The sequence below is a fragment of the Fundulus heteroclitus genome, chromosome 14, assembly GCF_011125445.2.
Source record: "Fundulus heteroclitus isolate FHET01 chromosome 14, MU-UCD_Fhet_4.1, whole genome shotgun sequence".
NCBI lineage: Eukaryota > Metazoa > Chordata > Actinopteri > Cyprinodontiformes > Fundulidae > Fundulus > Fundulus heteroclitus.
This window is the reverse complement of record NC_046374.1, coordinates 24,785,971-24,812,280: the sequence shown is the minus strand read 5'-3', so window position 1 is coordinate 24,812,280 and position 26,310 is coordinate 24,785,971. Positions and strand designations below refer to the sequence as shown.

General features: G+C 40.7%; 2 protein-coding genes across 2 annotated transcripts; one reads left to right on the top strand and one right to left on the bottom strand.

Moving 5' to 3' along the window:
- Window positions 1–11,214: 11,214 nt before the first annotated feature.
- Window positions 11,215–16,493, top strand: badb (BCL2 associated agonist of cell death b). Its single transcript, XM_036146604.1, has 4 exons — window positions 11,215–11,385; window positions 13,143–13,292; window positions 15,109–15,329; window positions 15,983–16,493. The coding sequence occupies exons 1-4, from the start codon at window positions 11,382–11,384 to the stop codon at window positions 16,118–16,120; spliced, it is 513 nt and encodes a 170-aa protein (XP_036002497.1). The 5' UTR covers window positions 11,215–11,381; the 3' UTR covers window positions 16,121–16,493.
- Window positions 16,494–20,532: 4,039 nt separating this feature from the next.
- Window positions 20,533–26,227, bottom strand: zgc:101765 (aldo/keto reductase). Its single transcript, XM_021316652.2, has 6 exons — window positions 26,057–26,227; window positions 24,981–25,258; window positions 24,734–24,879; window positions 23,372–23,511; window positions 21,304–21,462; window positions 20,533–21,202 (listed from the first exon to the last, which is right to left on the bottom strand). Exons 1-6 carry the CDS (start codon window positions 26,135–26,137, stop codon window positions 21,023–21,025), a joined length of 984 nt encoding a protein of 327 aa, XP_021172327.2. The 5' UTR covers window positions 26,138–26,227; the 3' UTR covers window positions 20,533–21,022.
- Window positions 26,228–26,310: the final 83 nt, after the last annotated feature.

The following is a 26,310-nucleotide window of genomic DNA, read 5'->3' as shown; positions in this document are numbered from 1 at the left end:
TCTATCCACTTGTCCATCCATCCATCCATCCATCCATCCATCCATCCATCCATCCATCCATCCATCCATCCATCCATCCATCCATCCATCCATCCATCCCTCCATTCAGTCTTCCATCCATCTAATCACCCACCAGTCCATTAAATCATCCATCCTTCATCCATCCATCCAACATTAAATATATCCATGCAGTCAGTGAAATAAACTGTCTTTCTTGGCTCTCTGTATCAGAGTGTCTGATCCAGACACTGAACCTGTGACTTTTTGGCTCAGACAGTTTTCAGCTAAAACCAATCCTTGCAAACTGGTTAGATGTTTTTTTTTTATGAAACTTTCAGAGGAAAAAAAAGACAAGTCAGAAGCACTTTTCCCCCACAAATTACTTTAAGAGAAGCTGGGTCAGAGGAACAGCTAGTTGCCCATGGGTGGGGTAGAATAAATTAGTGAGTTGCCATATGTCAGCCCTGTGATCAGAGAGCGACTTAGTTGCACAGTGAGGGAGTGGTTTTTATTTAATGAGCATGTTCTGAGAGGCACGATGAAAGAGAGTCAAATATCCGGGCTGGAGGAGTGTATATTTACACTGGTTATGGTTGGTCTCAGTTCGTCTCTTACTCTCTACAGGTTACTCTTTCTGTTTCTGTCATGAGAAGATATTTATAATTTTCATTCTGTTGCCTTTACCAACTCCAGTCTGTTTTTACTCCTGATCATTCATTTTTTGCTCTTTTCGTTCCCCCTGTTGGCTCTCTCTTTCTATCTCATCCATATCTTATCCAGCTTGCCGGGGTTTAGATGTGCTTTGAACTTTTTTAGAATCTGGAAATAAGTTATAAATCCTTTGTTCTTTCAACAATGTCAGGAAACCCGCATTTATATTCGCATATGATTTGCTTAACATGGGGCCTAACAAAAGGCCCTTGAACTTTTCCACATCTTGTCCCATCACAACCTCAAAATTTGTTATATTTGGTCGGGTTTTAATGTGAATGTTGTGGAAAAATGCGGATAATATCTAAAGAAAGCTTACATTCAATGAAAGGGCAACATGTAGAGAAAGAATTAGCCACACTGCAAAAAGGGAACTAAAGTATGTACATTTTCTTGAAATGACTTGTCCTTGATTTGAGCCAGTAAATAAGATGATCTGCCAATGGAATGAATATTTTTACCCTTAAAATAAAATTATTAGATATACTGTACTTGAAATAAGATGATGGAGATCAGTTGTTCCTATTTTAAGTGCAACAATCTTACTCCATTGGCAAATAATCTTATTCACCTGCTCTAATCAAGGGCAAATACACTAATTTCAAGAAAATGTTTACTTACTTTTAGTTGTATGTTGCAGTGCTTATAAACGGGGAATCATTAACTGTAGCAACTCATTGACTATCTATTGATGATGGTGTATTACTTATTATTTAAATCAAATCAGTCTCATGAAACAAAACACTCTTACGTTTATCTGCCTCAAACCTATCTGTCTTTTGGGTAAATTATCTTTACAAGGGAGTCATTATTGCACACTTTAGGAAAATAGTGAGAGGAATGAATTAGGAGAACATATTTATTCCTAAAATCACAAAATTAACTGGAATCAGATGAACATCTCACTGATTAAGTAAAAAAAAACAACAACAAACAAACGTTAAGAAGCGTTGAGATTATCATCACATGACTAAAATGTGACCTTAGTTAAACTTAGATCATTATTTTAAAAAACTACAATTTGACACGCATCTAAGTTACACAGCTTATCACGACATCATAGCCATAAATATTGCACTTTAGCTATCTCAGATATGATGCTGTACATGTGCCGCCATTTGCATGTTTAAAGTCAGTTTATGTGCCTCTCGTAATGCTACATGAAAGACCAACAAACAGGAGTGTGTGATTGTAAAGTGGGAGGAAAACGATGTTGGCAGGATCTCCAGGGGTTGGATTACTTATTGTAGCTCCCTGGAGAATCCTGCAGTCTCTTTATGTTTTACATCTTTAATATTGTTTGTCCTTAGATCCTTGTTTCTGTCATTAGTTTAGTTTTCTGTTCAGTATTTACGTTAATAGTATATTCTGGTATCTGTTCCTGTTTTTGTTAGCTTCTGTTCTTTATTAATTCAGGAGTTCTGTTACATCTTCATTTTCTGCTTGCTCTTCTTTAGTTTAGTTAGTTTTTTTTTTCATGTCTGGCCATTCTCATGTTTCCCTGTTAGATTCACTCCTCCCCCTATCCTGCCAGCTCGCCGATCTCCTTTTCCATCCGCTTAATTCAATCTGAAAAACTCACACAGAAAGAAAAGGCAATTAGAAGAATTTTATTGACACAATATTTTAAGAGTTTGGCGCTCAGACCTCGGCAGGAAAAATTCACGCTGAATTATACTTCAATATGCATAAGCAGGCGTATGAGAATAGGGATATTTCCCCCCAGGTCTGAAACTGATGGTGGAGTGGAGATAAATAAAGTTTGTTCAGTCCATATGATGAACTGTTTGAGCCTGATGTCCAACTTGGATAAACACAGGTTTGCATGAACTGTCCATGATGAGCAAGCATGAAGCGACTGTAGAGAGGAAAAACTCCCCTTTGGGAAGAAACCTCTGGCAGAACCAGGCTCAACATGGCGGTCTTCTGCCGGACCGTTTTAAGGAGTGACTGGGAATTCCATAAGAGTCCAGGAGGAATCACACTCAGCCATTTCCAGTTCTCATGTCCTCCTTCTTAATACTCTGTTCGGATCTGATCTGTGTCGTACTCCTGGTTCTTGTCAACCCGAAATCTAACAGATGCTTGGTTTTCAAAAAAAAAATTTACAAATAAGAGTTGGAAAAATTTGCTGGTCAAGACTGAACTTACAATGTCTGTGAACATCAGTTTTTGAGTCTTGTCACATGTTCTCTATTGGATTTAGGTTTGACATGTAACTGGGCCATACTAACACATTAGTTGGGGAAAACTGAGGCATCTGGGTAAAAACGTAACTACAGCAAGAAGGAGTTGTTGAAAACATGGAGCCTAAACACTATGGGGGGTTGAAGTAGAAACAGTTGAGTTAATGAAGAAACAGCTGTGAGGGAGCAAAAATCAAGGAACCTGATGCAGGAGATGGCAAGACAAAATGAGAATAGGAGGAGTTAGATACAGTACTAGAGATACTAAATACTAAATCAACAAGAAAAACAATGTCAAACACATTAAAGCTACTCAAGAGCAGATATTACAAAACAGCAACTAACAAACAGGAAGTGATGATTTTATTTTCAAAAATAAAACAGGAACATCTCAAAACAGAACCCGAACCAACTTACAGAACAAAGATTGTCCAGAATTCAGGTCCATCCATCTACGCCTGCTAAAGGAAAGCCTCCCCACAGCATGATGCTGCCATCACTATGTTTGATGACAGGGACCATGCAGGTGGGCGTTTTTCTGCTTCACACAATGTGCAAAGTTCAACTTTAGTTTCGTCTAACCAGAGTTCCTTCCACATGTTTCCTGTGCCTTTTCAGATGCCTTGTTGCGAACTGCAAAACTAACTTTTGCTAACTTTCTTTCAACAACGGCCATTTTTCTTTATCCATAAAGACTAGATTGGTAACCTGACTCTAGTCAGAATGATGTCGCTCCGCCTAGCTTCACTCACATCCATCTGGGACATCTCCCATAGAGAGTGATTTCTCCAACCAATTTTATTGTCCAGCCAATCAGGACGCAGGGCTGGAGTTTCATAGATGTGACGTAGTGGAGAAGCGACCGTGACGTGAGACTGTTTTGATAGCAATGGCGGCTCGTTGAGGAAACAAGCGTTAACATTGATGCTGCTATTTCTTCCGTGTTGTCCAATCTACCTAATATTGTTTCATTAAAAGAACATCAGAGAACGGCTCTGAAGGCTTTTGTTGGTGGAAACAATGTTTTCGCCCTTCTCCCGACAGGATTTGGCAAGTTTTGTTTTCCGGGGCGCGTCTGCAGCGGACATCTTGTTGGTTAGCGGTTAGCATGAACCATGCTAGGAGGCCTTTAGTCCTCAACGCGGTCGGCCTGTATCGACTCCGACCCGCGGCGCTTTGCCGCCTGTCTTCCACCCTCTTCCTGTCAGCTCACTGTCAATAAAACGCCACTAGAGCCACAAACACATTTAAAAAAAAAAAAAAAAAGTTTTGTTTTTTCCTGCGTCGCTCTCACAGCGTCACGGGTTAGCTTCGGTGTGAGTGGTTGAAATAGCACGTCAATAAAGATGACAGACAAGTGGCTTATCCAATCATATGCAAGGATTTTTGATAAGGCCCAGCCTTCTGAAACGCCATTCCTATGGAGAGATCCCAGATGGATGAGTGAAGCTAGGCGGAGCGACATCCATCTGGCTAGAGTCAGGTTATGGATTGGTGAAGCAAAAAACAAATCTTACTATGCTAAGCAAGTACAAATGGTCACAGGGGATTATATCCAGTGACATCAAAGTAAACAGGATGGAAGAGAAATACATGCCGCTCTGTTAACATCAACTTTGTAACCCATTATTTTTTTTGCTTCCGCTTCATAATTACGCAGAGCTCCCTGTTGGTCCGCCACAGGTTGTGGTCGTTAGGTGACACGATGTGGGTATGAATATTTGAACGATTCTGCATCTTCCCCTGTTAAAACCTCGGTGTGCAAAGAGGAAGAAGAGAAAACACTGGAAAGGACAAAGAGAGAGTAGCTGCAGCGGGGCCACATAGTCAGCATCCTGGCATCAAATTGAAAGGAACATTTTGAGGGGAAGCTTAGGAACACGGCTGCACTTGTACTCAAACAACCACACACACACACACACACACACACACACACACACACTGAGTGGTGGTTTGGAGACAGTGTGGGAGTGCATACGCCTCCGCTTCCCGAAATAACCCCCAGATGAGGGGCAGGGAGGCCGGGTGAGGTTGGTGCAGGGAGATATAAATGGATGTTAATTGTATGGCTCGCTCAGATTGCTCTCCGACTCGGCCGGCAGACTCATAAGCAACCATACCCTCTAAGTTTTAAGATATTTCTCTCCCTCTCTTGCGCGCCCATCATGGGTGACAGCTTTAAAGCCAAGCGCGCGCACTCTCATCAGATTAACACGGATAATAATTTTACGGCTCTGGAAGGAAGTTGAAATCAAACTAGAACTCCCATGTTGCATTTTCCTTTAATCCTTCTAAGAATAGAGCACAGAAGAAGAAACGGGGGGACTGTGATTTCCTAAAGCTTCGCCCATCAGAGTTTAAGATGACTGTGCAGACTTTCCCCGTGTTTGTCTGGGCTCAGAGACTCACATTAGTTCTGTTTGGATGCATCCAGTCGGAGGACGCTGCATCGCTGTGGCACAGCTTTACGCAAACACTGCTGGCTTTTCTCTCCTCTTCAAGTGTCAATTAAAGACTTGGAGGGGGAAAAAATAGACCAACAAACCGCCCAGGACGCTGCTAATGCTTAGAGGGTTAGAAGAGCAGCAGAAGAGGCTCTAAATGTAGATAATTGCATGCTTGGATTTGTACCTTTTTGATGTGAAGAAAGCTAAAAGAAAAAAAACTCTGTTTCTTCAGCTGAAGATTCCTTAATCCAATGCACAATCCAAAAATATAGTTAGACTCTGTTGTGAAGGGAGGGCTGCACAGCGGCGCGGATGTTAGCACTGTGGCCTTCCAGCAAGGAGGTTCAAAGTCCGTGGATGGACGGGTTCTTTCTGTTTGGGGCGGCTCTAGACAGGGGCCCACAGGGGCCAGTGCCCCTGTAGAAATGGTCCTGGCCCCTGTACAAAAGACATAAATTAAATAAACTTCTTACGATTATATGTTTTGGTGAAGAAACCACACCTAATTAGTCACTTTTACCAATTTTTTTTTTTTTTTACCATTACAATTTCACCCTAACAAGGGTTTAAAAATCAAGGTGTTTTACTTTTAGCTTCAGCTGTATTGAGCTGGGATCACAGTTTTCATCCGCTAGATCAGGGATCTGAAACCTGCAGTACCAGAGCCACAAGTGTCTCACTTCATATTATTAAGCGAATAAATATTGCCCTGTTTTATGATTTCATTCTTTTATGTGCCCCTGTGAAAAAAATACTGGCCCCACCTTGGCCCCCCTGGTAAATTTGGTCTAGAACCGCCACTGTTATTAGGTATCGCTAAATTCCCCTTAGGTGTGTGTGTGTGTGTGTGTGTGTGTGTGTGTGTGTGTGTGTGTGTGTGTGTGTGTGTGTGTGTGTGTGTGTGTGTGTGTGTGTATGGTTGTTTGTCTTAGTGATAAACTGCTGTCCTCTCCAGGGTGTTTGGAAGGAAGACGCAAAGTTGCAGGAAGAGTCAAAGCAGCTCAGTTTCTAGTCAAACGTCTCCACCTGCTGGTCATTTAGGGAACTACGGTTCATCATTCAGCTCCTCTTGCCCTGTCTGTAGTTTTTGCCACATTAGCAACACAAATGCTCAGCTTTTTTTTTTTTTTTTTTCACAACGTTATTGTGAGTTCATAAGGTAGAGCGACTGGATGAATGCAAGTTACTTGAAAAGAGTTTAATTTGCCTAAAAGAGTTTACTCAATATAAAACCCATAGTAGTAATATCATCGTTATTGTCATTGAAACACATTACAACGAAATTTGTCCTCTGCTTTTAACCCATCCTCTAGGGGAGCAGTGAGCTGCCATGTGCGGCGCCCAGGAAGCAATCTGGAGTTAAGGGTCTTGCTCAGGGACACAGAGTGCAGGCGCTGGGGATCAAACCAGGTACTTGCATCCTTCTCTGAGTGCAAGTGCACACTGCTCTAACCACTAGGCCAACACTCTCCACACATCGAGACGCAGCTCGGTAGGCAACTTGGGGTTAAGTGCCTTGAATGACTGAATCATCAGACAAATGTTGACACATCCAGCACTTTTTAAAAAAAGTTTGATTTGAGGGTTTCATAGGAAAAACACGATTCAAACCCATGATTACTGTCTGAAATATCAGAATCACGAAAATTTCCTTAAATAGAACATGCCTTTACAACTTCAAGAAGGCTAAAAGATTGTAAAATAAATAAATAAATAAATAAATAAATAAATAAATAAATAAAACAGGGGAAAAGAAGCAATCTAACATGTCCTGATGTAAAGAAATTCAGGAACAGATTTAAAAAAAAATAAAAAAATTGGTGATTGATTTCTACGAGTTGGAAAGGGTTGCATAGCTTTGAGACTCCAGAGAACCACAGGGAGGGCCATAATCCACAAATAGAGAAAGCACAGGGAACCTTTCCCGGAGCGGTCGGTGGACCAAATCTACTCCAGAAGCACATCGACAACACATTCCAGGAGGTCACCAAAGAACCAAGAACAACATCCAAAGCAAGGCAGGCCTCACTTGTCTCAGTTAAGGGCAGTGTTAATGATTCAGCAAGAATAGGTTGGGATGAAATCACATTTGCCCAAAATATCTTGACGATCTCAGAGACTATGTGCTGTAATTTAATACATTTAACAAATGTTATCAAGTAAAATCCATTTTATAACCAAGCAAAAAGGTTAGAAAACCATTTCCCCCAACAGCCAATCTTACCCCAACGGTTCCTGGTGTTCACTCTTGCTGAGAAAAAAAAAAAGCACAGTAAGCTAAAGTTTGAGGTTTTAAACAAGACAAACCTACTTTAAAAGCCCAATAATGACGTTCTCGTTATATACGGCAGACGTGATACTCTGATGTAAATTTATTGATTTTAGGTGGGAAGCATTGTGTGGATGTCAATCAATTTCTCAGTAGAAAGTGTATTTTAATAGTCTTATGACTTGAGTTGTTTTGTATTGCTAAAATTAGTGCTGAATATCAATATGTCTAGTAAAATAACACAGGCTTTCTAAATTATTCAAGCCACTTTACTATGTGTCTCTCCAAGGCTTAAATTGCTCTATTTTTGATAAGATAAAGCTAGAATTTAGTACTGTGCTGTAGGCTCAGTATTATTTAAAAATGCACAGTAAGATTCAATACATTAGATACACAGCTATAAAATGCACCAGCGAGACACACATCTACAGCTTATATTAAAATGAATCTTGTTTGTCAGATTAAAAGTACCTTTGAAAATAACAACCTTTAAGCATGTATCAAACACACTTTTCCTTGAGCCCACATTTCTGCATAAAAAAAGTTTTTTTGATCGGCCTGGTGTAATATTAAAATCTTAAAATGTTGTATTTTCACTAGCTGTAAGCAGAAAATATTCCTATTTAACAGAAATAAAAGCTAGAAAACATAATTCTGTGTCTAATTAATTTATATTGTGTGTTTGCTTGAGGAAATGGATTACTGAAACTGGTAATATCACCTTGCACCAGGCTTCAAGCAAGGTGTTGCGGATATGATGGTAAGAGAACAGATCACGGTCATTCTGATACATGAAAACATGGTGTAGTTTCTACATAACCTGTGCTAGATAAATTATTATCCTGCATGGCTAGATATGCCATGTGGACCAGTCATTTTTCAATTTCCACTAAATTTTATTCATATAGCAAAATTCACAACACATGTCATCTCAAGGTGGTTTACAAAGTTAAATTCAATCAAATCACACAGACAGATTGGTCAGAAAGTTTCCTATCTAAGGAAACCCAGCAGATTTCACTCCTCCTGAAAGAGCGTAGAGCCACAGTCGTCTGCATTGTCCATGGCTTTGCAGCAATCCCTCATGCTGAGCATGCATAAAGCGACAGTGGAAAGAAAAACTCCCCTTTAACATTAAGGAAAACCTCCAGCAGAACCAGGCTCAGCGTGAACAGTATCTGCCTCGACCCACTGGGGGTTAGAGAAGACACAATAAGCAGAGTCACAATAAAAGCACAGAAGCAAACATTGATCCAGGAATCCTTTCGTAATATGGTAATGGCAGATGATCTGCTCTTTTTGTCACAGCTAACAGAATTCAAATTCAAAAATACTTTATTTATCCCAGAGGGAAATTAAATGTCGATGTAACTCATTTGGTCAAAGAGTTTTTATAGATGGTGATGGCTGTGGCCAGGAAAGATCTCCTGTAGCGGTCCGTTTTACAACCAAGGAGGTCTGGGAGTTCTACTTAAGATGTTAAGTGGCAGAAGATAAATGAATAAAGGGACTGAATGGATAAATCCTAATTATGATTCATCTCTGCATCAAATCTTTGTGGAACAAAGACAATGTCAAATCCATATGTATACAATCACGTTGAATGTAGATAAGTTCATCTTAAATCTCTGCTTTATTTCTTTTTTTTTTCTATCCACTGTATACATGTGGACACACTGTATATACCTTATGGACATTTTCCTCCTTTTGGCACCTTCTTTTGATTATTGAGCCCATGTGACGGGAATTTCTTATCTTATCATGAAGCCCTTAACATTTACATCAAATTGATTCCCTTTTAACTGATTTACTAAAATAAAAAAACTTTTCAATAGTAAGGCTTTTCTAATTTATTGAATATGACTGTATTTGGTTGTTTGGTCTTTTGTTTTTAGTGTGTAATTTCAATATTTAAATGTGTCGAAAAACTGTACTTTTTCATTTGTTTGATAATCTGGTTAACTAAAAGTCTAGACAAATAAATCAAATGACATAAATAACTTAAAAAATACTAAATAATTCACCCTTAAACAAAGGTAGGTAGTAACTAGTTACATTTACTTAGTAGCTTAGTAACTTTTTGAACAAAATGTACTTCCAGGAGTAGTTTTACTGCACTGTACTTCTTACTTTACTCAATATTATGAAGAAGTATCACTACTCTTACTTAAAATTACCCTATCCACTGTGAGTAACTTCTGAATAAAGATCAAACTTGTTTCAACCAAAAATGCACCAGCGAGACACACATCTACAGCTTATATTAAAGTGAGACTTCTTGTTTGTACACCAGCTTTGTTGTTTTAATGGTATCTTCTATCTGCTGGGCTCATTAAGCCATTTACAGGTCAAGTAACAGTAAATAGTAGATATTATTATTGGAAACACTTTTCAGTGTCCTAACTTACTGCATGCACATTACCTGCTTGGTTGCATACCCTTAATATTGAACAATGTTGTTTATAAAAGTGTTTCTTCTATTGTAATTGTAATTTTTTGTACAATTTATGTTAGTCATTAAAATTCCAGAATTTGTGCATCATTTTAAATCTCTGCCTGACCAATTACACAATTTTTAAATATTAAATCAGTTGTTATACATATTTACTTGAGTAGCCTTCTTACCAAATACTTTTTTTTTTACTCTTACTTGTGTAATTAATATTCACTTTTACTTGAGTTAAAAAATATGTTGAAGTGGTAAAAAAAAAATGTCTGGCTCCTCTACCCACTTCTACGGAGCCCTAGAGGGGTCATCGCAAAAATGTTTTGCATGTTGAGAGAATGTGCGTTCGTTTTACTACATTGTGCGCTCGTGTAACTATATTGTGCACTCGTTTTACTAAATCTTATGCTCGCTTTACTAAATCGTGTGCACAATTTACTATATTGTGCTCTCGTTTTACTATAGTGTGAGCTCATTTTGCAAAATTGAGCTCTCCTTTTAAGCATAGTAACACGAGGGCACAATTTATTAAACGAGTGCACTATTTACTCAAACGAGCGCACGATTTACTAAAACGAGGGCACAATTTATTAAAACGAGAGCACAATTTAGTGAACATAGAACATTGTGTTCACAATCTACTTAAACGTGGCCACAATATGTAAAACATGCACTCAATATTGTCTTGACACATGTAAACATGAGCACGTTATAGTATATTCGAGATCTCCATCTACCAAAACGCACCCACGAATAATTAAAACGTGTGCTCGAATAAATTGTGTGCACGTTTTATTAATTCGAGGACTCAATTAAAAGAAAACGTGCTCACGTTTTACTAATTCGAGGACTCAATTAAAAGAAAACGTGCTCACGTTTTATTAATTCGAGGACTCAATTAAAAGAAAACGTGCTCACGTTTTATTAATTCGAGGGCTCAATTAAAGGAAACGTGCTCACAAATTATCACGACCCGAAAAAAAAATATCACCTAAAGTGAGCTCTCCCGGGCTCCGTACACTTCTGCCCTTAAAACAACTTGGACAGAAGCTTCCCGCTGGCTCCCGCTGAACGAAATGTGGCTGCGCGCCTACTCAACACATTACGCTAGAGCGAAGAGACAAACAAGTCCCGGTTCGCAACAGTGACGTCATCACGCCGCGGAGTGGCTGCGACGCGCGGCGATTGGGCGAGCCCGGAGCTAAAGTGCGCTACGGAGTGAGAAGAGAAAACGGAGACCCGGGCGAGGACAACAGCCGCCGCCGCCGCATGAAGCCAGCTAAAGTCGCAGTCTCGCTCCTCGGGCTCGTGTTGTAGCGACTATGGGTAAGGAGACATGCCTATGAACCGCCTTTTCACGGCCGCAGTTAGCCGAGACGAACCGCAGCCGCTTCCGCCCTGCACGAAGTTTCTTTTGTCTCCCTCCGACAACAACAACAAAACAAGACGGGCAAGCGTTCAGAGCGCCGCGCGCGCTCCGCTGGCCCCGGTAACCACCGCGGTACGGCGACTTCTCCGCCGTACCGCTTATTTGAAGCGTGCCGGGGGGATAGAAATGGGTTCGTTTCTGTGCGACCGGTTGTTGGAAAAATACCTTTGGACCAGTTTATGGGAGTGTGATAGGCAGCTGGGCGTGTTTAACACAGGTGGTTCCTCCTCAGAAGCAGCCACCGCCGCTCTGCCATCTAATGTCCGGTATCCGGTCTTTATTCTGGGCTGTAACCGGGATGGGACGCTCGCCTTCCACACGGATGTGCATTTGGAGCCAAAGCTGCTGATTCAGGCTTGTTTGTTGAGTAGTTCACCCCCCGCAGGTGAACAAAAAAAAAAAAAACAAATGTCAACTAAGTTGGGTTGGTTTATACAGAGAAGTCCAAACGAAAATTCATCCAAAGTTAAATAGAGATTCAATTTCCACCTTTAGGTTTAATCCTAATTATAATGTCCGAGTCAGATCCCACCGCATGCGGCCCATTTTTTTTTTATCATTTGCCCTGAAGTGGAGAGTGCTGAGCCAGGGGTACTTTCTATGAGAATTGTCTGTCTCTGGCCAGAGTCAGGAAAGAAACAATTAACTAGCAGTAACCCTTTTAATTAGAATGAAAAGGATGTAAATCAGAACACGCACAATCAGTGGGGTAGCTTGATCCTGGAAAGAAACCCCGCTGAACAGAAAGGCTCTCTGGCAAAGCCGCTTTCTGTGGGAGGCAAAAACCAAGCGTGGACCCATAGTGGCAGCAGGCTAAACCCGGGCCTGGGTCAGTGGTACTTTCTATGGAAAGGAGGAAAAAGAGGACACGTCCTAAGTTGCACTGTTGCCTTCTTGTGCAGTTTCCTTAAGTGACCTGAAAAGTGCTTTCGATTGAATTATTATGGTTATCAGTGGAGACTTTAATGACAGCAGAGAGATAAAAAAAAAAAAAAAAAAAAAAAAAAAAAAAAAGTGGTCGATAATCCAGCGTTTCATTTTCCTCTCAGACGTTGGCGCTCCGAGCCGGGAGTGTGGCCAAGTGGGGAGGGTTCTAGTTAAACGTCTGAAAAACTGTGATTTCCTGTAATTTTTGCTGCTACAAGCCAATAACAATATATTTATAATCCTTTTTTTATGCATTCAAGAACTAGAGGCGCACACTGCAAAAAGGGAACAAAAAGTAAGGAAACCTTTCTTGAAATTAGTGTATTTTCCTTGATTTGAGCCGCTAAATAAGACTATCTGCCAATGGAATGAGTGTTTTTACTCCTAAAATAACATAATTAGACATCCTGCACTTGAAATAAGACAATGGAGATGAGTTGTTCCTATTTTAAGTGCAAAAATCTTATTTCATTGGCAAATAGTCTTATTTACCTGCTCAAATCAAGGAAAATATAAGAATTTCAGGGAAATTTTGCTTACTTTTTGTTCCCTTTTTGCAGTGTGTTGACAAATAGATATTTTATAGCACCGTGTCTACCGATAATTATGTCGCCAAGTAGCAGCAGCCATATTGGATGCTTTCCTTACCAACTGAGAAATCGGATCGATTCGAGTCCAAGTTGCACTTTCATTTCTGGTTTGAATTTTCCGAATTCGTGTCTTCCAGATGATACGATGGCGGCCAAGTTTACTATTTCGGACAGCGACTCGGAGCCACCAGAAGAGGTCGAGGAAGAAGGAAACGATCAGCCAGCGGACGGAAAAGTGGAGCCGCTCCGCCAGCGCCACGCCCTCACCCTTCCTGAGCTCAGATCAGGTAGGCCGACGGAGAGCGTCTTAGGGCAAAGGTGCCGAGGGGAGTTGAGGCCATTAAATGGATTTAAAGGGGACGTATCGTGCTTTTAAATCCTTCCTTTTCACATTTAGAACAGCTATAAAAGTGGATTTTGCGTTTGTCTCCTTTTTAATGTTAAGAATTCCGAAAAAAGGTTAAAAAACCAAAAACAACTGGACCTTTTTTCCGAAGTTTGAAGACGTTTCGCTTCCCATCCAGAAAGCTTTCTCAATTCAAATGTCTGGAGTAGAGTGGAGTTCCAAGCTTTATATTATTATACAAAGCTTGGAACTCCACACTTAATAATAATAATAATAATAATAATAATAATAATAATAATAATAATAATAATAATAATAATAATAATAATAATAATAATAATAAAATAAAGCTTGGAACTCCCAGGGCCGGCCCAAGCCTCCATGAGGCCCTAAGCAACATTTTATTTTGGGGCCCACTATTTTGGTCATTATATAGGGCCAACTCTGAGAAGCAAATCAAAGGTAAAGCTACACAAATACAAACCTGTTAGTATGGTTTGTTACTTTTTAAAAAATAAACTTCTCTTGTTTTTAAACTATCTAACTTGCCATTAATAGCTTGGCTACACCAAATCTCTTTTCTAAACATTAGCCTTCCAAGCAGGCCAAGATTGAAACCCACCTTTTATCTCAACATTTTTACTCTGCTTCCTCTTCCTTCCTTTTTTTTTCTTTTCTGTCCCCGATAGACATTGTGTCGTCTAACCACCTGTGTTTTAGATGTGCAGTGTGTACGCATGTCTGGAGGTGTGAGCCGGCGTACACTTTTTCTTTTTTTCTGGGCAGGAGGCACCGGTGCAACAAAGCTTTAGTTACAGAGTTACAGAGGCAGTAAGAATAACTAGGCAGCACTCTGTTAAAATTGTGTTTTTTACACGAGATCTTTGATCATACAGATATCACCATTTATACATGGAAAAAATAACTTTTTTTTTTTTTTTTTTTATTGCTCTTGGGGGCCCCATAGTGGCCTTGGGACCCTAAGTGAGCGCTTAGTTCGCTTGTGCCTTGGGCCGGCTCTGGGAACTCCACTCTACTCCAGACATTTTGAATTGAGAACGTTTTCTGGACGGGAAAGCGAAACGTCTTCAAACTTCGGGGAAAAAAAAGTCCAGTTGTTTTGTTTTTTTAACTTATTTTTTTTAATGATCATAACCTGGACGACTGAGAATCTTCACCAGCTTAATGTTGAGAAGAAATAGAGGAAGGGAAACGCCGCATACAAAATGTTTACTATTGCAGTTGTAACTACAAGCATTTGCTCTGTTTGTTTTTTATTTATATTTGAACACTTATTATTTTTAAAGAAATCTACATTTAATTGTATCATAGTCCTGATATTTAGATGCAGCTCCACACCCAGCAGCTCTAAATCTACTGATTTATTGGAGGAAGAAGACGTTTGATTTAAATGTTTAGCTTCTGGCGCTCTCCTGTGACATTCTGACTTTATGCAATGTAGACGATAAGAGAAACATCTGATTGTTTTCAGTCACAAATGCTGCGAAACCTGTTTTTCCACCATTCCATTTAAAAAAAAAAAAACCTCTGGGCTGCTCAGGGCTGCTCAGACCTCTTATCTGCCAGGTTCCCTTTGCTACGTCGTCTTTGCTGATATCTCTGCGGACGTTAGCAGCAGCCGAGCAGTAAAAAGCGACGTTCTAAGCACTTCCTGCTGTTTTTTTTTTTTTTGTTTTTTTTTTCGGAGAGAGAACAAATCCCACATCTCTTTTCTGCTTTAACACTCTCACTCAAAGGGCATGGCCGGATCAGACTGAACTCGGAGTCCCACGCCTCCACCATCTCCAGAGAGGAGGAGCTGCAGGGCAGGGGGGAGGAGGAGGCCGGGACCCCCACCGAGGGGCTCCCATTCAGGAACCGCTCCAATTCGGCTCCTCCGGCCCTGTGGGCAGCCAAGAAGTACGGGCGGCAGCTTCGCAGGATGAGCGACGAGTTCGGCAGCCTGCTCGATAAAGGGGTAAACGAGGAGGATGTGGATTGTGTTACAGCTACAAAATCATGTTTTAGTTGTTTTTGTAATCTCTTAACTTTGCGAATTCAAAAAACAAAAATGCTTGGCGGCAGTGGCGCCTCCAGGAATATTTCATGGGGGTGGCCAGATGGAACCACTTAAACTTAAACTCTTGGGATGGCACTGAAACTAAAAGCCATGATTTCAGAATTTTATTCTACTGTTGTAGTAAGGCTGCCTGTAGAAAACTATCAGAAAGACTTAAGTAAACGCTTGCAAATCATTTGGTTTTTAATGTTTTTTTGGGGGATTTTTAATGTTCCTAATGATCTAATGTGCATAGACCAATAACAGTACGATTAACATTTTGAGTTGAACAACAATTCCTTTTTATTGTGTAATTATATTTAGAATAAGGTGTACATTTATTTTAAAACAAAACAGTTACTATGGGAAAGTCGATACTGGCAGATACAAATAATAGTGTGATAGAAGCTCAGGAAGAGCGGCTGCCTACAATTTACACTGGCCAGTGGGGTGTCCAGGACATGGCACAGGGGGGCCATGGCCACCCCTGGCCACCCCCTGGTGGCGCCACTGCTTGGCGGGTCAAATGTGATTGTGTGACTCTGTTTCTGCTCTGGTTGTGCGTCGCCCAGGAGCTGAGGAAGGTGAGCAGCGCTGGGACGAACAGACCCATTCACCACTCCAGGAGCTGGTGGAACTACCTCTTCAGCCACCAGGAGACGGAGGGAGAGAACAGCCACCATGAAAACCACGCCCCCCGCACCGAGTAGACCCCTGCTAGGGGGGGGGGGGGGAGCATTAAATAAGGTTTTTATGGTAGGGAGAACAACCACTGGAAAATATGACCTGTGACTGGGGGGGGGGAAAAGGCTTCCAGGTTCAAGGACTTGGTTAAATAGGACTTTTATAAGTTTTGTTTTTATGTCTATACATTAAATTTTTTTATTAGGTGTTAGTTGTGATTTAAAAAATGTTTGGCTGTCCATTGTGTTATAGGGAAAAGGAAGTCAAAATGAGATGATATCCTGAAATATATATATAGGTATATATATATATAAATAGACTTGCAATTAGTGGAAAGGAGAAGTTAGTGTTTTGGATTTAATTTTATCGCCTCTGTGGCTATAAATGCACCAATTTGAACCGCGGTTTTCTGTTTCTGCCCCATCCTGCGTGGAGAATGGATCCATTTTCTCCTCCTTCACTCCGAACGGTCCAATGTTGTACCCAGTGGTATAGCATTGGGTTGCTTGATATCAGGAAGGGAAAAAAAAAGTTGCAATAATATTGGAGAATATTGTGATTTTCTTTTATTGCAATTAACTCGCGCAATCTTCACTTTTCTTTCTTTCTTTTTTTTTTCATCAACATCTTGTCCACACCATTCTCCCACATAACTTTAGCGTCTTGCTCACTAAAATGTAGATCTAGTGCGGGCGTCAAGAACAAGGGAAGGTCCATCAGAGTGATCAAACATCCCCATTCAGAGTCTGAAATTTCCCATCATGCACCACCAAATACTGCTTTAGAAATTGGGCTGTCAGCTGGGATGTGTGCAGCCTGACCCATTCGTTACTATTTGTAATACATCTGTCCTCTGCCTATGTACTTTGCTATTACATATCAGTTAATTTCCATTAATAGTATTACACTTTGATGAATATACGGAGATAAATGTTTCCAACTATCTTTAGAATTTGGGTTAATGGGGTATTATCTTCCATTTAGCGCCGTTTGAACACGCGACTCACACAAAATAGGACCCCGATCCAACTAGAATATCTCCGATCCCGCTTCTACCGGTCGATCTTATTCATTGTAGTCACGTAATTAGACGTCTCCTCACAATAACAGTAAAGAAAACCTGAACTGATGTCAAAAACGGGACAAAGGAACCCAAAGACGTTTACAGAAACTGCCTTTTCCGTATCTGAAAAAGTCTGTGAGGGGAAAAAAAACCAAAACTGCCAAAGTACGTGGTTGAAGGGTTTATATATATATATATATATATATATATATATATATATATATATATATAACAATTTTTTATAACTATTCCTTTTTCAGCTGCGTTCAGGCTTGTAGCTCACGATAGTTTTATTCTACTGTTGTTCATAGTAGCCAAAGTTGAGAAAAACGGCCTGAAGGCTGCAGAGAACAGAGCTAAAATCTACAGAAGAGTGACGACTTTACGTCTGGAAGGCTGGACTGGTGCATAAAGGCATAACAAGGTCCACCCACGACACAAACAGCAGTGGGAAAGTCTCCAGCTCGAATTTAAGTGAATGAACTCAAGCTTTAAACAGTAAGAACGAAATCAGGGGGGGGATAAAAAGTTGTCTTAGAGGACCGGGTGTGAGACTTAACAAACCGGCCCCCTACCCGTGGATTTAAGAGCTCAGCGTGGCTCAGACCCAGTCTGCTTGTAACTGAGCACACTGGGGACAAAATAAAGCTGTAATGTGGAGCAACAAAAATACTGTCAACCACACAATACTTTATATTAGGGAACCATGCAGTGGTTGTAAAAAATTTAACTTTTCGCACAGAAGTTTCATTCGTAAGGGTTTAACTACATGACGGTGAGGTAAAATGTCTTAAAATGTCTTTTTCTTGTCAAGAAAGCAATCGATTTAGAGATTTCTAGACAAATCAATCAGGCATGTCTATATATGGTAGTGCCTTCCTGTTTCTGTGGGCTGGACTCGAGGCTTTTTTTCTTTCTTTCAGAAAAGTGAGTTTCAAAACTTTTTAAAAAAAACAAAGACTGATTTATTTATTGTTCCAGATTTGTAGGTTTTCTTGTAAAATTTGATAAATCTCCATTAAGTAGTTAATGTTCTGTTTTTTTTTGGGTTTTTTTATATACAAACTTCTCGTTCCTCTGCTTGCAAGCCTTTTTCTGTGTCAAACAATCGTACTTGACTATCAAAAAAAAACTGCTTTATTAGATCAAATTTATCAAACTGACAGCAATCTCGTTAGTTGGACAATCGGTGCACAAATATTATCTTTGAAACAAAAACTTCAGGGTTTAGATGGTAGCAGATGACGTTAAAGCCTAAAATATAAAAGCACAAGCAAAACAAGTCTATCTTTTTAAAGTCTCGGAACGGGCAAAAAATAAGTGTGAATATGTTGTAAATATTTCATCAAATGGACTTTTTGGTGGAGGTTTTAAATAAAAGTGAAATAACCAGAGGTTTATTTACGAGGTTTCCCAGCTGTCCGGTAAGCAATAGGCTTTGCACAATCCACGGCTGTTGTGATAAATGTAAACGGATCGAGTTTACATTTAGTTCTCAGAGTCCTGTCTTATTTAAACACAAGATGCTTTTTGTATCCAAACTTTCCAGAGAGTTTGTTCAGAAAAGTCGGTTTCTACTGTTTTTATTTAAAAAAAAAAAAAAAAGTGTTAAAAATGCGGGTTGTTAGATTTCATCAGCATCGACGTGGATAAAACTTGGAATAAGTAACCCGGTGCTGGACTCTGTGTGTTGTACTCGGATTTATGAGCATTTCTTGGCACATATTTTAAAAAAAGGTTTTTTTTTTTTTTTGGACATTATTGTTCCTTCATGCAAAATCAGCATTTTTATAAAGCTTGGTTTAAAAAAAAATAATAATAATAATAAAGCAAGGCTTGTCTAAAATGTGGTTATTAACAATGGTGATAAGTTCGTTCTGCTTGTGTCTTATCGTCTTCCTCTCGGCTTGTAGGCTTGAGTTGTGAAGTGCTCGGGTTTGTCTATAATAACGTTTTATGGCTCTGCTTCGGTCTTTTATAGCTTCTTTTTTTGCTTAGTATGCATTTTAATCAGAGAACTCCTGACAATCTGAACGGTGCCGCCTTGTTCAACCAGACTGAACCAATCACTCAGTGGCTGTTCGTTTTTAAAAACAATTGACGGCTACCTTTTTTATTTTTTATGTCGCCACTTATGAGCTTTATATGTCCATAAGTGGAGCTTGCAGAGATTTTACTTGAACTCCTGAGACGGAGGCGGGGCGAGATCCGAACCGAAGCTGGGCTGGGATTTTAAGGGCTTGGGTTATTAAAGGGAGCTGCCTTGAACATTTTATTGCTACCTGTGAACGGACGGCGCAGAGCCAGCCTTCAACTCTTTGCCCCATCGGAGCCTTAAACCACAACGCTCGCTGTCCCCACGTTACGCTCCGCAGGCAGCGCGGTAGATTTAAGCGGATGTGAAAAGCCATTTCAGACTTTGACTGAACACATCCTCGCATTTTAAAAAAAAAAAAGAAAAAAAAACCTGCCTGGGCACCAGGAGTTTTTGCATACAATGTTAGTATTACTTGAATCTAAAGATGAGTGTAAAGAAAATCGAATTTTATTATGATTTTTTTTTTTCTATTCTTTTTCACTTTTTAATGACTTTTGTAAATGTATTTTCTCTACAGCTGTGAAAACTGATATATGCTGTCATGAATAAATGATTTTAAGATGGAAGTCGTCTCTCGGTTGTTTTAGTAAAAAGCCGTTTTATGGGCTGAGGAGATGAATCCAAAGCTGATTGCATAACTTCCCATGGAGCGTTTTAAGAAGCATGGGTTTACTCTTGCTTTCCAGTTTGTCGTCGCCTATGAGGGTCGTTACAGGATGCGCACTGGACTCCTTGTGAGTTTCCTCCAGATTCTCCCACCTGAGCTGTGGATCCCTGCAGCTCCTCCAGAGTCACAGATTAATAGCACAGCCTGTCAGTTTAGCTGGACCTGCGTGTTTTGCAGGTTTCTCTGCCTTAGCACAGCTGATTACCATCACCTGAACGGGGCCCGTTAAAGCAGAGAAACATCCAAAACATGCACGGCGGTGTGGCTCAACGTGCATCTGTAAAGAAAAAGTATGATTTTCCTGTTGCATTTGGTTCATTAGTTGATGTGCAGTGGAATTTATGGCTGTAATATCAGATTTCAAAGACTATAAATACTTTTGAAAAGTACCATGGCACCAAAACCCAAGTTATGCAGAGATAAAACATTTAATAAAAGCTAAATACATTAAATGTCATAACTTTCATATCCAAGATGGCCTGAAAATGACTCAAATCACAAACTTGTAAAGCCTCACCTTGGCTATCTAATTTTTTTCCAAAACAGATATTAGTGTGAGGTTTGTTGAAAATAAAAAGCTGCATTTCACAAAAGCTCAGAAACTCCCACATAAATGCCTGTTGGCGTTCCAGTGGTTTATTTTCAGCCCACAATAATGTTTTCAACAAGCGAGATCCACGTGAACCCATGAAGGTTCTATTGTGTTGTAGCTCAGGAAGTGACAGTAGAAAAATTAGTTGGTGAAAATCTCTGTGAAAGCTGCGTTTCTGTCTGGATGAGAGGTGCAAAGAGCAGAATCTCACCAAAAAATGTGACGTTTTGATAAACTCTGGACCTATGAAGGCTGAAAACGTGTAGGAACCCTGTTGATACTTGAACAAACGGAGATATGAGATATAAGAAACGATAAAGCAAAAATAAAAACAGCACTGACCGAATAGGCTCGATACATTATGGCATCAGGGAAAAATATAAAGAAAACAACTTGATCGCTGCTTTAAAGGCTTCATTTTTACGCCCCACGTCTCAGTTTCTACTCCTGTTGAAGTTTTTAAAACCCGGCGCATCAGGGAGGATCTCCTGTTCGCACGGCTGCCGTCTCAGGCCACCTCAGAGGGATCCCAGCAGAACCTGTGACCGCAGTCCAGAGCCGACAGCCTGTCCATGTCCGCGTCGCTCAGGGTGAAGTCAAACACCTCGGCGTTCCGCATTATCCGCTCTGGGTTGGAGGATTTGGGGAGCGCCGGGACGCCCTGCTGCACCGCCCAGCGTAACAAAACCTGGTAAGTGGCCAGACAAACAAATAACAAATAAAGCGTTCATCAAATATTTGCACAGAGAATAAACGACGTGTATTTCAGTAGAGAGAGAGTAGGCGTGCCTGTGCGGGTGTGCGTTCGCAGTTCTTGGCCACCTCCAGGATCACCGGGTCAGCGAGCAGCTCTCCTTTTCCTAAAGAGGAGTATGCTTGGAAACAGACGCCGTACTGCGCACACAGACTCCTTAGCTCAGGCTGGCACAGCCGTGGGTGGAACTCCGCCTGGAGGACGCAAGCGCTCAGACATAAAGCTGACATAACGGCATCGTGTGCTACAGCCACGGGAGACATTAAGCTTCCATAGCTACCCGTACCATCATGGGGAAAACTAAGTACACCCCTGCTGCTGCAAAAAGGGAACTAAAAGTAAGTAAGGTTTTCTTAAAATCAGTGTATTCTTCCTTGATTTGAGCAGCTAAATAAGACTATTTGCCAATGAAATGAGTATTCTTACCCCTAAAATAAGGTTATTAGCTATTCTGCACTTGAAATAATGTGGTGGAGATGAATTGTTATTATTTTAAGTGCAAAAATCTTATTCCATTGGCAAATAGTCTTATTTAGCTGCTCAAATCAAAGAAAAATACTCTAATTTCAAGAAAATTTTACTTATTTTTAGTTCCCTTTTTGCAGTGGCATTCACCGTGTGTGACCATCTCTATAAAGGCAGGAGTTGTCTTAGTCTGCTGAGGGAGCACTAAAGTGTCTATTAACACGACGCCAGAGCGGAAAAACACCAACAATGTCACAAAGTCTATCAAACAGCTAAAGCTTGGTCACCTGACACTAGCCAGATTGATTTCGCTCCGCCTAGCTTCACTCACATCCATCTGAAACACCTCCATAGGAATGGCCTTTTTTGAAGGCTAGCTAGATTGATTTTGCTCCGCCTAGCTTCACTCACATTACCTGACTCCGCCAGATAGATTTGCTCCGCATATCCATCTGGAAACCTTCCGTTGAAGTAATTTTGGGAAGGGGCGAAAATACTGGTTAGCTGATTGGCCTATGTTGTTGATAGACGGGCCAAATAAACCAATCAGATTCGTCGTCGCTCGTAACAGAGCGACGACGAAAACACAACCACAAGCCAAGCTACTCTTGCTGCTGCAGGTAAAGGCTCGTTAGCTCAGCAAAGAAATACTCTGTAATTCCGATAAAACTTGCTCGATAGCCACGCTAACGCTAGTTTCATCGGCTGAAGCCGCCATGTTCTTTAGACTGAACTGTAGCGCTTCTCGTTGCGTCACACTTCAGCCCGCCTCAAAGCCAACGCTGATTGGACGTTCGTTTGGTGAACGGCTCCAAATTTTCTTTAACAGAAAGTAGCCAGACTGATCTGCGAGTGAAACCTTGAAAGCTCGCGAGATCAGGATGGTCTCACGAGGCTATCACTCACATCCATCTGAAACAGATCCATAGGAATGTCCTTTTTTGAAGGCTGGGCCTCATCAAAAATCCTTGCATATGATTGGATAAGCCACTTGTCTGTCATCTTTATCGACGTGCTATTTCAACCACTCACAACGACGCAGGAAAAAACAAAACAGAACAGCCAACGAAAGCCTTCAGAGGCGTTCTCTGATGTTCTTTTAATGAAACAATATTAGGTAGATTGGACAACACGGAAGAAATAGCAGCATCAATGCTAACGCTTGCTTCCTCGATGCGAGACGCCATTGTTGTCTGAATCAAAACAGTCTCACGGTCGCTTCTCCACTACGTCACATCTATGAAACTCCAGCCCTGCGTCCTGATTGGCTGGACAATAAAATTGGTTGAAGAAATCACTTTCTATGGGAGATGTATGTGAGTGAAGCTAGGCGGAGCGATATCAATCTGGCTAGGGTCAGGTTAAAAGCTTGGACCAAACTTTGAAAGAATCAGTGGCCTAGTCAAAGTCCGAACCTCAACCTGGTTGAAATGCTGCGGAAAGACCCGAGGGGAGCTGTCCAGAAACAAACCTGAATGGGATAAAGACGAATTGGACTCAAATCCTCCATAACAACGCCGGGGGCCGACGGTCGTATAGAAACCGACTCTTGATTCCTACAGCCTGCCGAGTAGCGGGGGTGTCCTTACTTTTTACCGTGGCCGTACATGTCAGGCGTTCCTCTCTGTTGTGTTTTACCTGTAAGACTGCGGGAGGGACTTTACAGCTTTGCATCAGGGCTGTCATGTGTGCCGCTGTGTAGTTGGAGACGCCGATGGCCTTCAGCTTCCCCTGACCGTGCAGCTCCTCCAGGCTGGCCCAGCTCTGAGCTCGGTTACCTAGAACCAAACCAGGCCTTCAGTGACATCACGCCGTTACGCACGGGCGGCATCTATACTTCAGGGAGGGAACATGAGCAGTCAGCTCAGATGTTGTCGTTCAACCAACACAGTACGCCGTTCAGCGATAAACCGGATGACAAAAACACCTAATTTAACCCCCAAACTAGAACTCCTGTCATTTTTAGGGAAGCTGGGAATCACAGGGAGGAAAGTCTTAATGAATAAAGTTGACATTTTTTATTTATTTAGGAAAAACGAGAATTCCTCAGTGTTGCAACGATTTAAATGCGGGTGAGTCAAACTTGCCTCAATGATGTCACCACAGCTAAATAATTCATCTTTTAAAACAGGAAATTGTACCTCTATAGGCTGACGTGTCAGTGAGAAGCTAAAACAAATACCTTAAAGTAAAAATGTTAGAATATCTGCATGCAAACAAGACAAGAGCCACAAATTATTATTATTATTGTTATTAAGTTCTTTTAGGAGACCTAATGGTTTTGCTAACTGGACCTTTGTAATTAAAAATGCGTAGTTCAGCGAGGCTTCATTGGTGCATTTTGCATCAGAAAATGTTTTGCATAAATAACTAGAAGCATAACCTTTCATTGATGTTTCAAAGCTCCGTCCTCTTCGCAGCTCTAACTGAGACAGGAAACACAACGCAGCAGATTGTCAGCTGCAGGGCTGCTGGGTTTATTAGGTAGCCAAACACCATAGACCGCAGAACTATATGTAGAGCACCCGGAGGAGATGTTCCAATTCAGATGTAATTTGGTAGACGTGCAGATAAGGGAGTTGATTCAAACTGCAAGGTGAGACGTCTAGAAAAGCCCCCCCAGAGGGCATAAGTGAGTGGAACGATCAGCAACCGTCAGCACATAAGCGCACCCCAATGTGTACATAGGGTCACCCTCGTAACAGAGGTCTCAATGTCAATGGGTTTTAAATAAAGGCTTAATAAAAATAATAATACAAAGAAAGTACAAACTCTTTTAGCTCTTGGTTTTTAACATAGCTGTTTTTTTATATTCTGGTCTTCACTAGGCTCTAAAGTCATTTAGGTTTTACCCCAAATGCTCACAAACACACGACAGATTTGAGTGTGCTGGATTTTGTGGTCGCATTGTGACAAAAGGAACACTAGGAGCCTATTTTCTGTTAGGGTATACACAAGAATAAGTTCCCAAGGAAAGCAGTAGCATCATCTGCCCTTCACCTGGGTTGCGCTCGTCAGCCACCGGCAATCCCTGAGTGCCGGGCCAGTGGATCAGGTAGAGATCAATGTACCCCAGGTCCAGCTGGGCCAAACTGTGGAGGGCACCCTCCATGGCCTTTTCACCCTGGTCCTTAGGTCCCAACTTACTGTGACAAGATATAGAGGGGGAAAAAAAAACAATATTGAAAGAAAGGTCGGCTTCACTGATGTAAACAATCAGTTACAGAAGCAAAAGAAATATAACCACCTGGTTATGAACACATCTTCTCTAGTCAAGCCATATTTGGGAAGGAGCTCTCTCAGAGCTTTGCCTAAGTCAGCTTCATTGCGGTAGACGGCTGCACTGTCAAAGGCTCTGTATCCGGCAGCCAGAGCAGCGTCCACAGCCCGACGCACATCTTCAGGGCCACACAGCTTGTAGGTCCCCAGACCCAGGAGGGGCATCTGAAGCCCCGTGTTCAGGGCAACAGAGGGCCAAGACGAGAAGGGCGTGGGGGACATTTGATGCGGAAAACCCAGTTCTGTCTATGAGGAAGAAACACGAGGGGCAAAGCAGTCATGCGTTGGAATAAAATGCAGCAAAAAATACAGACGTGGGCGCTTTAGTAACGTTTTTTTAGGGGTTTATTTCATTCATTAAAAAAATAGAAAAGTAGAAAAGGAAAAAAGCTGAAAATAATACATCCCAACACGGTCTCAATGAAAAGGAGCAGAGAGAAGAACAATTCTTATGTTTTCTGCCCCTTTTTGCAAAACAGTAATAAATAACATAAGTTGTCATAATTCAACTCAAATACAGTAACTGCACTTAACTGAATGGCTTTTGATTTGATTATCAACTTGGTCAAAAAACAATGAATTATTTCATAATTTCATACTTACTCAATACACTTAATTTTATAATTTTTTTAAAATACTTTAAGTGACCTTGTTTCTTTGTTGAGGCTATTCCATAATTGTACACCTTTTGCTGTGGTTCTAAATCTGTTTTTTTAAAGACTTCTGTTCCTTTGAAGTTCTAACTACTTGCTCTCTTTTCAAACATATTTTGAATATTTATAGTTAAAATATTTCTGTTTATTTGATACATTATTTGTGACACTTTTAAATCAACTAAGTCTTGAATATTTAGTATTTTATATCGTAAGAATAATGGATTGGAAGGATGGATTTCTAAAATGACTATTGCTAAAAATTTTTAGAGGTCTTTTTGCTAAATAAAGAATGGCTTTATATAAGTTTTATATGTCGATCCACAGATTTCTATTCAATAAATTAAGTATTAGGTAATTAGGTATGGGACAATCAAATAGTTGAACTTACAGCTGCATGTAGGCTCCATTCAATAATCTCATTTGAATTACCGCATCTTAAAGGCATATGCGTGAAGTTGCCAACAAACATCACATATTTAAATAATCGCCGTTGAAAATAAAAACGATTAACCCAACAAACTATTCCTATTGAACAAATAATGTCAACAAAGCAGCAGAAACCTACCCCGCACCGACTGACAGCGTGCTACACTTCCTGTTATCAGCTGGCAGTCACGTGACACACTGATTTGGGCGGTTTTT

Bases quoted from the DNA above. Each gene is read 5' to 3' on its own strand.
- badb (XM_036146604.1), top strand. The intron at 13,293-15,108 runs GTAGGCCGACGG...TCTCACTCAAAG, and splicing joins CCTTCCTGAGCTCAGATCAG to GGCATGGCCGGATCAGACTG. The intron at 15,330-15,982 runs GTAAACGAGGAG...TGCGTCGCCCAG, and splicing joins GCAGCCTGCTCGATAAAGGG to GAGCTGAGGAAGGTGAGCAG.
- zgc:101765 (XM_021316652.2), bottom strand. From the start codon at position 26,137: ATGTTTGTTGGCAACTTCACGCATATGCCTTTAAGATGCGGTAATTCA. The intron at 24,880-24,980 runs GTGGTTATATTT...ATCTTGTCACAG, and splicing joins GAAGATGTGTTCATAACCAG to TAAGTTGGGACCTAAGGACC. The intron at 23,512-24,733 runs GTGAAGGGCAGA...GTTTGGTTCTAG, and splicing joins GGCTGACGAGCGCAACCCAG to GTAACCGAGCTCAGAGCTGG.